General features: G+C 48.2%; 4 protein-coding genes across 4 annotated transcripts; 2 read left to right on the top strand and 2 right to left on the bottom strand.

The window, feature by feature from the left end:
* Positions 1-39: 39 nt before the first annotated feature.
* BDP55DRAFT_226732 (uncharacterized protein) lies at positions 40-1046 on the bottom strand. The gene is made up of 2 exons (XM_060566119.1): positions 663-1046; positions 40-552 (listed from the first exon to the last, which is right to left on the bottom strand). Exons 1-2 carry the CDS (start codon positions 911-913, stop codon positions 345-347), a joined length of 459 nt encoding a protein of 152 aa, XP_060427186.1. The 5' UTR covers positions 914-1046; the 3' UTR covers positions 40-344.
* A 3321-nt stretch (positions 1047-4367) lies between these two features.
* Positions 4368-5925, top strand: BDP55DRAFT_670469 (uncharacterized protein). The gene has a single exon (XM_060575385.1). The coding sequence runs from the start codon at positions 4466-4468 to the stop codon at positions 5678-5680; it is 1215 nt and encodes a 404-aa protein (XP_060427185.1). The 5' UTR covers positions 4368-4465; the 3' UTR covers positions 5681-5925.
* Positions 5926-6197: 272 nt separating this feature from the next.
* BDP55DRAFT_670468 (uncharacterized protein) lies at positions 6198-7601 on the top strand. The gene has a single exon (XM_060575384.1). It carries the CDS (start codon positions 6218-6220, stop codon positions 7514-7516), a length of 1299 nt encoding a protein of 432 aa, XP_060427184.1. The 5' UTR covers positions 6198-6217; the 3' UTR covers positions 7517-7601.
* Position 7602: 1 nt separating this feature from the next.
* Positions 7603-9935, bottom strand: BDP55DRAFT_705600 (uncharacterized protein; the record flags this gene model as incomplete). Its single annotated transcript, XM_060578039.1, has 8 exons — positions 7603-8101; positions 8123-8383; positions 8428-8633; positions 8664-8719; positions 8821-9014; positions 9039-9064; positions 9097-9407; positions 9462-9935. 8 exons carry the CDS (start codon positions 9933-9935, stop codon positions 7809-7811), a joined length of 1821 nt encoding a protein of 606 aa, XP_060427183.1. The 3' UTR covers positions 7603-7808.
* Positions 9936-12186: the final 2251 nt, after the last annotated feature.

Raw genomic sequence — 12186 nt, 5'->3', positions numbered from 1 at the left:
ACCATTTGCCATTGTTTTACCCACATCATCTTGGACGCCCTGGTTATCCTGTCATTCTGCTTGCTGCTGCCGTTGACTGACACGCTCAGAGGAACCAACGCTAGGAGCCCAGGGCCAGCATTTCTCTCTACGGGAGCAATACCCTGACAATGGATGCAACTCTCGTACATGTAAAGAGCGTAATATCTTCTCTACGTAACCTATACGAACTGGCAAAGTAATGACTGTTCCGATGCAAAAGCTACAAATAGAAGCCATCCGGGATTTTGCTTTGAGTCATCGTATGCCGCGAACTAGCAGCTGAACAACGCACACTGTCTCTAAATGCTCAAAGCATGTACAGACTAGCAACCAGAGACATAGTTGATAGTGGTCAAACATCCGTCGCCCCAGTGCTTGGAGCCACAAACCCTGCAGCCGTTGGCACGGATATCCTGGTAATCATACCACATCTGGTTGCCGGTACGAGCACAGCCGGACTTGCCCTGGATGAAGACGCCGCATCCGTAGCCTCCAAAGATGTTGGAGCAAGCTCCCGTGTTAGGTCGTCCACTCCTGTTCGCGGTAGTAATTAGGTTTCGAGTACATGACCTCATAAATCCAGCTGAAATGATGTGAAGTAAAAGTTTCGAAAGACATAATCGAGAACAGCCGGAACTTACCCCGGAGCGCCATAGTTGACGTCGTTGTTACGGATGAGCTTGTTGTTCACCGCATCGTCGCAGGACGCGACCTTGAGAGAAGAGCAGAGGGAGCTTCCCTTGCAGTCGTACGAGTCACGTTTGTCGAGTACGCCTCGGGGGACGGGGGACATGTTCATGGCGACGTCGTGATCATGAGAGTGCTCGCCGGGGATCGCCACGGCGGAGCAGCTAGCTACAAGAGCTGAGAGGAAGAAGAGGCTGAAACGCATTTTGGAATTCGATGTTTGTTTTACAGTTGGTATTGGAGAACATTGATGATGGTAGACAGAAAATAACCTCTTTGTTGGAGTTGTTGAGGGCTTTTATAGATTTCTTCTCCACCATTGTTCAAACATAGATACGCGAAGCTGCGCACGTCTGGGATGGCCGGCATGCCCCCGCTTCAGAGTGAGATTGACCAAAACGAAAAGAACCTGATTGATACATCTGACGAGAGGGAAGCTCGGCGATCCGGATGACAAACTTTGGATCCAGAACTTGCCCACCGGCAGCCGGTAAAACTTTCGAATCCCAGTCCATCAGTACTTGAATCCTTTGTGGCCACCGATGGCACGTCGGCTAACACGGGCTGCAGTCTACGGGCCATTCATCGTCAAGATATGGCACTTTTCCTCTGTTAGAAGCCCCGCATGGGCGAAGAACACCTTGAGAGCCTGCTCTAGGTCCCTGTCGCTATGGGGCGGAACGAAGTTGATCAGGTCAAGATTATGTACATGTAATATGGATACAGACTAGGAAAAAACGTATGTAGGCAGTAAGTGTCAGGGGGTTTGCTTCTAGCTAATCGGGCGATTATGCAGAGCAAAGTATGCAGGTCGGTTGCAACCGATTGGATCGGTTCGTTCTGTAAAAAGCTTAGCTGGAAACCAAACTCGGCCCGTTCCCGAGGCGGATGAGGGCACGTTTGTCATTCGACATCTAAGTAGTGGCTCTGCTTGAAGTCGTCTAGTTCAAGTTTCCTCCATCAGCCTGTAGGTCCAGTCCGCTGTTGCCTGATACCCCGCTTACTTCAAAACCATGTCAATACAAGCGCCGTTCATAGCGAGAACTGTCAACGGACCGTTGCCTCTCCAAGTGCTGAAGGCTTCGCAAGTATCTTTGTGGAGGGGAAATAATGCGTCACTCCCTCCCGATGAAGAAACCAAACTTTACTGACTCCCGACACAGAAGAAGGTAGAGAGCCTTGGAATGTTCCGCAGTCAGAATTACAGTGCTTTGAGGTATCGAGTTGGCTGCACCTTATAGCCAACGCTGTCTTAGAGAGTGGACTATATGGAACTTCTTCATTGATTCTAACTGGCAAATAAGTGAGACTGACGTTCAACTCGAAAGTCTAGTCCATCTGATCTTTACGGTATTAGTCATCAACAACCCCTCTTTTGCTAGATTAGTTGCCGTCTAAGCGGTTGACGACAGGTTGCGTCTGCCTTAGTCCTGGCCCACACGCTCCTGGTTTGCTGTGCCGTTGAGACTAGTGGATTTCTTGAAAAAGGCGTGGTTGGAACAGTTTGCAAAAGCATAAGCGAGAAGTGCAGATTTTTCTGAGAGAGGCTAGAGTAATACGAGCTCGTAGTAATGTTACCTTCCTATTGTTTCTTAGCATGGCAGAATACTCTGATGGGCTTCAGACATTCTTCGCTTATCAAGTTTCCTTAACCCCACAGGCGATAGGTAAGCATGTTGTCATCTTTATGCAACCAACGTCACGACAGTTCAGTATGTAGGGGCCATTGACGATTGGACGGGTAGATTAAGCAGTAGTCCAATGACCACTGTTCATTGAAAGAAATAGTGCACTTCATTTCTACATTTAGGCTGGAGAACACTGTCACATAATCAACATGATTCACCGAGCCGAGCTCATGCAGCACAGAAAACCCTTCCGGCCGTGTTGGTTCCCGTCGGCTTGTAGTCACTGTTGCCTTGAGGATTCTTAGACAGGACGGTGAAGTCGCGAACGTTGATGTACACCGGAGGCTCGAAAGACTCGTTGCACTATGAAGGAGTTTTAGTAGGCTGTTTGGGCCCAAAAGCAGTTAGGCCGCACTTATGCAGTATGTGTGAAGGCCGTTTGCTTCGCAGCCTCCGTCGCCAGCGGTCCCACCGTTACAGCTCAAAAGGAATGCATTCGCAGTCGCGGTAAAGAGAAGAGTAGTGAGTCTCATGGTGGCCTAAATATGAGAGGCAAGGTTGGCCAATGAAAATTCGTCGATGAGTACAAGTACATAGCCAGAGGGAAATTTCTTCTGGCTTCGACACAAGAGCGTGGTGGCAATTTGTACTTTTCCGACTTACAGCTGCGTGAATACACCTCGCTGCATCAAAGTCGTTCTCGGATTCCCGGCAGATTTTCAATGCCTTTTGGACAGGTCGGAAACATTGCTCAATTGAACATAATACTCAATGAAGAAACTTATGGAGACTATGCGAGAGCATATTAGATTAGGTAACCGCAAACTTCCTTGGCTGTTATAAAAGAAATAACAACCCAGACCAAGTGACCCCAGGAGCGTCGCACACACACAATTTACTCCATGACACGTATGCCTGAATATACTAAGAACGACGCGCAATTTTTCATGCAGAGGCACAACTGGAAGGGAAGGTGATTGGTTTAGTGAAGCACAGGACTGCCGAGTCGTCGTGGCTGTAATGGTTGGTCGATTTTTGTCTTTCGCTGATTCGATGAGAAGATGTTGTGCAGTCTTGCGTTTCCAGTCTCCAACGTTAGTCGGTTACATGTACGAAGCTTGAGGTTGCTCTCATTCACCGTCCATGTGACTACATTCTTCAGTAAGTGCAAGTTGCTTTTGGGATGAGAACCATGTTGTGTACGTGGTAGAGTAAACCTTAGAGGATAGGCTTTCTAAAGAGACCAGTGAAAACACGAACAACGAAAATATACATCAATACACAAGTGACAACGTTGAACGCAACGATTGGGTTGCCATTTCGCCCTTCCACTTTTGCTTCAACTTTAGTCATATTATATATCGGCCGTTGACAAAAAGTCCTCCTAAAGGTGCTGTTTCAAACACTGTATCGTGGGGGAGTGTTTCCATTTAGTGTGGGACTTGAACTTGTGATGTGAGCATTTGAACAGTTGCCCCCGACTTGAACTTGTGGAATGCGAGCTGATTCTTTGAAGTAACCTTGTGCGCCCATCAATACCTCCCGGTATAGTTAGACCTGGCCATTACTTTCAATGTCCTGCTATAGGTAGGACGTTGCCAACTAATGTAGTTTTCGCATTTTGCCTTACCAGTGGCCGTGCAACGAGAACAGATTAGACATTGAATAACTCATTGATGCTTACGAGTAAGTACTTAGGGCTACCAGCTGTCGGTTTTCAACTGAATGGTATGCTTGGATCAGGGCGAACTGCATCGAAGGATGGACTCTATACCAGATTGGTGAAGTCGGGCGACCCGTCATTGGTCAGCGAGTTTGGTAATTTGTTGTCGTCGATCTCCCGCCACAGCCGATACTTGTCGTCTTCCGACTCCCACTATTGGCTGCTGTTTGAATCCAGATTAGGCAACACAAAGTAGACTTGATTCTGCCTTGAAGATTGCCACATTCTTACTGTCGGGCGATGGGCTGACTGGCGCAGCATTGATAGAGGCTGCTGACCCCCGGTGCCAAGGCTGGAGCAGAGCGGAAAATGCTTTGCTTTAAAATCCCAAGTCTCCTTCTTTTTCACATCAGGTCAAACCTCTGGATTAAAGTCACTTGAAATCTTGTATAAAATTTGATTCAAAATGTTTGACGGCACCAAAGGGTGTTCTTCCATCGACTACGCGGGCTCACTCGTAACGGTCTGCGGAACCGACAGTTATCAATCCATCTGCATCGACGACAACAACGGAAAAATCAAATGCAATATGACTATGGGAAGCACATTCTCCATTGATGGTGATCTTCCTCATTTTTTCTTATCCTACGGTACCATTGCGTGGCTCAGCAACGTCATCGGATTCTACACTTGGTTCTGCATCATGTCCGGCAATGCTCCCATCAATCCAAACCGGAAGCTCAAGCACAAGACACTTGTATGTCTTGGAGGATTCACGTATGCCGTTTTATTGGTGGCTGTTGCGGCTATCAAAGTCCCTAAGATGAAAGACCGAAACCTCAGGCTCATTGCGATCGGACACGTCGTGGCTACTGTCATCATACAGGGGGCCGTTCTTTGTATTATGCAGAGCAACGCCATGGACGACAGGGAGAAGAACACGAAGAACGGCGAAGATCAGATCGTTGAAGGGAATCCCGGCACAACTATAGCAACCGATGCTCAGGACAAGGCTTCCGCTCGTCCCTCCACAGAGTCCGTACGGTCGAACGCCTCAACGAGTACAGCTGTATCAACATCAGAAAAGACAGGGTTCTTGGATCGTTTCACCAGCAGAATCCCTGGAGCGCAGAAAACCGAAGAAGTTTCCGCAACTGAACATACCGGTGCAGAAACTCCAAAGAAGGAGGCAACAGTAGCACAGGGACTTGCCAGTATGTTCATGGGTCTAGCAGTCTTATCCCCCGGCCACCAGATAATATTGTGGGGCGTCATACGCCTTGCGAAGTGCATCTTCGTAGACCGAGGAAACAATGACACAAGGCAACAGCGCGAAACGAGAGACAGCCTCATTCTTTTCGGCGTTGTCTATGGGTTGATCCTCGTCATCAACATCGCCGGCATCCTCAACTATTTCTCTCATAGTGCTGCGAAGTCTCGGGACGAAGAGAGCGTCAACAGCGAGGAAAGAGAAAAGAGGCGCGCCGCAGAGGCAAAGAAAGTGAGGGAAACAGCATTTTTTGCTGTTGGAGTACTGGCTGGGCTTGTTACTGACTGGAGTCGATATTTTGTGCTTGCTGCGGCAGCGAAGGATACCCACGGGCTTGCGCATCTTGGACATGTCTCCAATTTCAGCCTGGTGACTTTGATTCTGTCTAAGTTGTTCGTACTGGCCTGTTAGTAGTGTCACGTTAATTAGCTTGAAATAGAGATACTGCGAGAACACGAGACAGCAAGGGTGAAAATTGAGCCGGTATTGCTACGAAGACTGGATGGCCACGTGTCTAATAACTTATCCTACCTCAAAGCGGCGAAACTAGAGGAATTGGGTGAATTGTGGCAGGAATCCATGTTCCTAATTTTATCAAGTCGATGAAAATTGTCTCAGAAGACTCGAATTAATGATACAGCGTTTATCAGATAGTGCCTCAGCTTATAGCTTCCACTACCTTAGCCAAGGCTGGTCCATCTTGAAGTTCTTGTCAGGCATATTTACAGTAATGAGAGGACGGGCGGTGCAGGGCGAAAAATTCCACTCTTTCTGCGGCGATGACTTCTTGGCTGCATGGCTGCCTATTCATTGGATTGACCATGGGCTGATCATCGCTAAGTTTGGGCATTCAATGACTAGATAGTCCGCCTCGGCTATTTTGCTACGCCGTAAGGCGAACCAACATATCATACCTTAAAAGCAACGAAATAGCTCTGGCATTCCTACATGTATCTACTTCTGGCGCATGCATCTCAGATGACTCGCAACGAACAACTTCTTGAGCACTGGTTAACTTCTATTCGATTGATTGATGCCGCTCATTTAACGGCAGCACTGGGTTTCAATAAAAGTCCTTTTCAATCAAATCTCAGTATGACGACTTCAGCAACAGCCGACTCAACTAGCGAGATTTCAGACTTAGTTAAGTTTGAGAGAAGCTTACGACATTATCATCTATGTTACGGCTACATCGCCTTCGTCAATACAGCAGTTAGCTTGTACATATGCTGCATGCTCCTCCTTGGGAGACCCCCTCTCAATCCCACTGGAAAGCTACGATGGAAGAAAGTTACCTGCGCTTACTTTGCCATCACTTGGGTAGCGAGTCCAATTCTAATGATCTTCATACAACTGCCTCTTACCGAGTCAAGGGCCATGCGAGATCTAATGACGGGAAGCACAATAACCGTTGCAACCAATCATTTGATAGTGCTCGGAGGACTTTTAAACGTCATATTTTCCAAGAAGAAGAAAGATGAAGAAGCTAAGCAAGGAGTGGGCGAGGAAGTCGTGAGGGCCAACGAAACCGAACTCGGTCTTGAGACTGTTTACCGATTGTCAACTGATTCAGCATTTTCAAAATCAATCGTTTCAATCGAAGCGGACTCCGACAACGAGAGAAGCACGGAAAACGCAAGCCTTCTCTCAAGTTTCGCTAAAAACACATCTGCTGCACAAGTCCAATCAATGACGGAATCCGATGAGAAAGGGAAAAGCGCACCACTAGAGAAGAAATCAGCAGCTGATTCCCTGATCCCCCTACCGGACCGGGACACTCAGGTTTCGGTGTTGGTTTCCATGCTTAATCTACTGCCTGGGTATGGCTTGATGTTTCTTCCCATCTACAAACTTCTATCCGTCATCTTAGAACACGAAACAGTCGGTGCTGAGCTTCAGCGGCAGACCAAGGATATTCTTATCTTTTATAGTGTCTGGGTGATGCTTTTTATTGGTGTATGCACCATCATCATCAAAAGAATACGTTCTCTATGTAAGCAGGACGACACAGAGTGTGCCTTTACGGGAGAAGACGAGAAGAAGAAGAGGGATGCACTGTTAAGACTCGGATGGAAGCTGGCGATCGTAGTGTTCTACCTGCTGGTAATAATGTCAACCGTCTGGATGCAATATCTTGTCATTGCGACAATCGCAAAAGATCCGACTGGCATGTCACACTTGCTGCAACTCGAGAATCTCAGTTTGGCATACGCTCTTGTACCAAAACTTCTTATATTTGCATCTTGAGCTGGACTTGTCGACCTATAGTTGAAATTCTAGCTGCAGTAGATACAAAAAACATTGAACCGTAGTCCTGAAATCTTCCAATGGCTAGCTCGTTTTCACATGTCAGAATTCCAAGGCAATCTCACCCAGCTGCTAACAATGCATAGCCAGTTTCTTCCTTATTGCCTGTTCTGAGACTCCGCACTTATTTTCAAAGTTTTGCGAGCAATATGTATAAGAAGACTAACTTCATCGTCGAAACATATTTACTCTGCGACCTGTCGTAAAATCTCTTCAGTGGGTTGGTGCCTACTCATTCCTCAACAAAGGCATCATCTTCGATCCGCAAGAGGTGAGTTAACGCCCAATCCTGATCATTCGCATACGGATCTTTGTAATTCTCAGCGCGGCCGTTGACGGAGGTTGGATAAATATAGGCACACGAAGCGCGGCCGTTTGCCTCGAACAAAGCAAGATTGTTTCTTGTGATACCGTTAGCAGTCTTCAAGGTAGCCGCTCCTTGACGTTGGGTATCGTTCTTCAGGCCCTTGGCGTAGTGATGGAGCGTGATGCCGTTGAGCGTGCTCCAGAAGTGAGGAAATGTATCTCCTCACGTGCGGTCCTTACCGAACCAGTAACCGTCCCAGTGGCGGATCGCGAGGTCGTGAAGGCGGTAGTCGAGCTGTTTGCCCGCAGAATGGAGGAGGATATTGAGGTGTAGTTTGCCGGCGTCCAGCCAATCCTCGTTGCCTGTATAGCGCCAGAGCTCAAGGAGAGTTACAGCAGCGGGGGCGATTATAGATTGTTCAAGGTTGACTTCGAATGACGGATAGGCTTGTCCGCGTGCCGCGATGTTTGTCCATGGGCGAGAAACAGCCCTTGAGCTCTCTCTAGCAATTCTTCGTTTCCGTGCTTCCCGAGGGCGCGTAGACTTTCGAGGATAGGGAGGCCGATGGCGTGCAACTCTCCGCCGCCTTCAGGGTAGAAATTCTCTAGGGTGAGCATGAACCGCTCTAAAGGTGTCTTCTCCGCGGCTATCCCCCTCAAGTTGAGGTCCAGAGCAGCAACTGTGATGCGAAATTGGAGAACCCAATGCCAGTTGTACAGGCGCTTCTTGCTGCCGTCCATCCCGATCGGCCTATCACGCACGAACCCGTTCTTCTCCTACAGCTTGGTAGAGACATAAGCGGAGTACTTCTCCAGCGACTGTCGAACCTGGACATTCTCGGGGCTTTTTTCTTCAGCCAGCGTGCCATGAGGTTGCCCATCCCCACGCGTTCGCGGCCAGGGTTTCGATCTGTAGATGTGTCCTATTTCGCGAGGACGTTGGCTTGGTTATCGAAAACGCGATAGGCTCCCTCTGCGGGCGTGTCGGGCGTAGTATCTTGCTGATTCTCGATCATGAACTTAGTGCGACTGGAGATCAGGTCGTCATATTTCGGGACGGTGTTGAGGGAAAGTGTAGAATTGTAGCCATTGTCCGTGGTGACCACAAGATTCGTCCTGCCTGGACGCCCGGCTGTAAAGTTGTAGTGACACTTACTTTCGTCGCATTGCAGTACTTGGCCACTAACCTTCGTGTTGGTATTGGCAGAAAGCACCGATGAGAGAGATAGAGGCTGTCTCTCGTGATGGAAGTAAAGTAATCTGTCTCGACTCTCACGAATTGCTTGGATCGAGCGGCGCTCTGCTTGAAGAAGTCGTCCCAGTCGCTATGCCAGAACCACGTCCACGCGATCGTGCTCGACGCGCCCGGCTCCAGGATGGGAATAGAAGGATGAAGTAGGAAGACACCCCGCGTGTTAGACAGTGTGACGGGGTCGCGTGACTCGATACTGTAGCCCACCAATGCGCCCTTTGCCAGGACAAACCCGAGATTTCGATAGTTGCCGCCCATTTGGCTCAGCTTAACCTAGAAAGAAGCTCCTCCAAACGCTTAAGCATGTGCATGCGAGTGAGTTTTGACGCAATCACTTGTGTTTGTGTAATGGTCGTTGAAAAGGCCATAGATGGCCAAAGATGTTGTTCCTCGGCTGTTCAGGTTCAGCGTCGAGGCGCCTTTGTTCGTGAAGGTATATGATTCAGTGAAGGACCGATTCTCATCTGTGATGCTCCGGCTGACTAGGAGCTCAAGCGTTCCAGCAATATGAACTGCTTCTACAGTATTGTCACGCTTCGTGATCTGGGGGAAGTTCCAAAAGTTGCGATGGAGGTAATCTTGGCCCAGATCGGCGTACCCTAGACACCAGCGGCTGCCTGTCGGGAGCCAGGGCGCATTGGAGCCGCTAACCACCCAGTTTACGACATCATTGAAGAGAGGGTCAGTGATTTTGTAGATGGCACCGGTCTTACCGTTGATACTTATACGGAAATCTTGGCTGCTCAGGTCGAGGGCCGCGATGAGGCCACCAAGAGAAGCGAGAATGGCAATCTTCAGCATGCTGGTAGACTGGATACTGCTGAAGCTCCATGATAACCAGTAGAAGCCAATCTCATGGGGCCTTCAAGTCTCATTGCTTGTGTATTTGTATGTCTTTCTCTTCACAGGCCTTCGCCTAGCATTCGACCGAGGCTCGTAGTTGCCCCAGTCTTGTTCCTCTCAGCGTGAAGTATCGGCAATGGGACTGAGGAAATTTTGGCATTCAGATAGGCGATATGCTCAATCCGGAATCTGTGATGGGTATGCAGAAAGTGGTTTTCTAACCACACTGAGTTGGAAGAACCGGAGCTCTCCGTAGGTGCCACCCAGGAGGCCCCTGATATCCTACGACAGGTACGGAGTCACCAGGTCGGGGTAAAGATTTATGGAACTGGAAAGTACTCGAATATGCATGAAATATCAACCAAAACGCAATTCACACGGCTATTCTTACCTTGTAGAATGCAAGTCGCACGATTTACCATGTGTGCGAGGTTGTTGTCGGTTCTCGCACTATCTGTTCGCGAAAACCTGCTTTTCTTGCCGCTGAATCTACCCTGAGACCCGAAATTACGCTCTGTGTTGGGAGGATTTGACAAATTTCCAAAGACGATGGTCATGGCATCCGTATCCCCAGGGGCCCACGGCAAAATACTCAGTACCAAGATCTTCGAACGTACCGGGTTCTAGCGCTGGGAGATTACACAACGGAAATCGAAAGCAAGGCAATAGGAAGGTGCACCTGGGGCTTTTTAGTAGATGATATATTCAGCTCCTAATACAGGAAAAGAAGTCAACTTCCCTCTCGCCTAATTTTTCTTGGCATCTGCTGTTAGTGAATGAGTAAGCCTACCACTAAATTACTAACAGCCGAAAACTCTTCACCTCCCCTTACCGGAGCCTATATCCGCAATGGCCTTATAGCCGCCGTTAGGTACCGGACTAATGTCGGCCGACCAAGCCGACCCCGAATCAGGCTCCGGGATACCTCCGGAGCCGAACCCTACCTTAAAAGCTAAGCGACGCCGCAATACCGAAGCATAGCCGACCCGGCCCAGCTTAACAGGAAGCCAGCTTAATGCTACTACCGACGCCCCTACCTCGGCCGAAGGGCCCATAGCCTCTACCGTATCTACTCCGAGCAGATCTACTATAAGGTCCGTCTTAATAACCTTTATAGAAGAAGCTAGACAGTACGAGGTACGGAAAGACGTCTTTCTAACCATTATACGGTCCGTCGATAGCATTATCGCCAGCTTTAATAGTTCTAGAAAGTAGATTGCGAAAGAAGCTACTACCTATGTTATTTAAACCCTTAAAAGACTAATTAATTACAAAATAAGCCTAATAGCGGCCCGGAGTTAGGCGGCTATCGTCGCACTAATAGCGGGTAATATTATTACGGCGACCTAGAGCGGCTAGAGCTACTAGAGCTCTACCCGCCCAAAGGCCATACTCCCCGCTAAGGATCAGCTACAGGCGTAGCCAAAGGAGGACCTCCGCATTTTTGCCTACGTCCTAGAAAAAAGCTTAACGGCCGCTCGGAAAATCGTACCGTTCGCCGTATAATAGATCGTTTATAAAGCCGTTAGCCTAGGGCTAGCGGACCTTCCCTACGTTTACTATATCAGCATAGGTTACTCTCTAAAGCCGCAAAATAAGTAAATATAAGAAAGATTACTTATAAGTAAGGCAAAGCTAGCGGAATGCCTCGGCGCCTACCAGGTCAAGACGCCTATCAAGTAGTATACTTACGTTATACCGCGATACCTAATAAAACTATACAGTATTAGCGGGGATATCCTGGACCCAACTACACTTATTAAAGATAAGGTTTTTATATAGATAGGATAAAAGCCTGTCCTTGCTCGACCGTCCCGCCTTAGGCCTAACCTAGTTACGAACAAAATATCTTAGCTTATATTATTTATATTAAAGGTTACGCCCTTTAGGCTCTTTAACTAAAACGGTAAATCTCTGCCCGTTAAGAAATAAAGGACGCTTATCCGACATAATCCTGGCTACTAGGGCTACCACTCTAACCGGTTCTATAAACGATAACCGATCTATAATAACTGTAGAAGACCTTTTAATTTATATAAAACAGGACCCTATATAGCTAGGCCCTAATATACTAACTACTACGGCCCCTTCCAAGCTAGCTATATAGACTGCTTAGTAAGGCCTTTGGCCGTAAATAGCGTCGTCTCCCTTCCCGGTTAAAAGGAGCAGGCTCGGATCTAGAAGACCGGCTAGAAAGTATCGGATACTC

This window comes from Colletotrichum godetiae (genome assembly GCF_030913485.1).
Source record: "Colletotrichum godetiae strain CBS 193.32 chromosome Unknown BDP55scaffold_32, whole genome shotgun sequence".
Lineage (NCBI taxonomy): Eukaryota > Fungi > Ascomycota > Sordariomycetes > Glomerellales > Glomerellaceae > Colletotrichum > Colletotrichum godetiae.
This window is presented reverse-complemented; position numbering and strand designations above follow the sequence as displayed.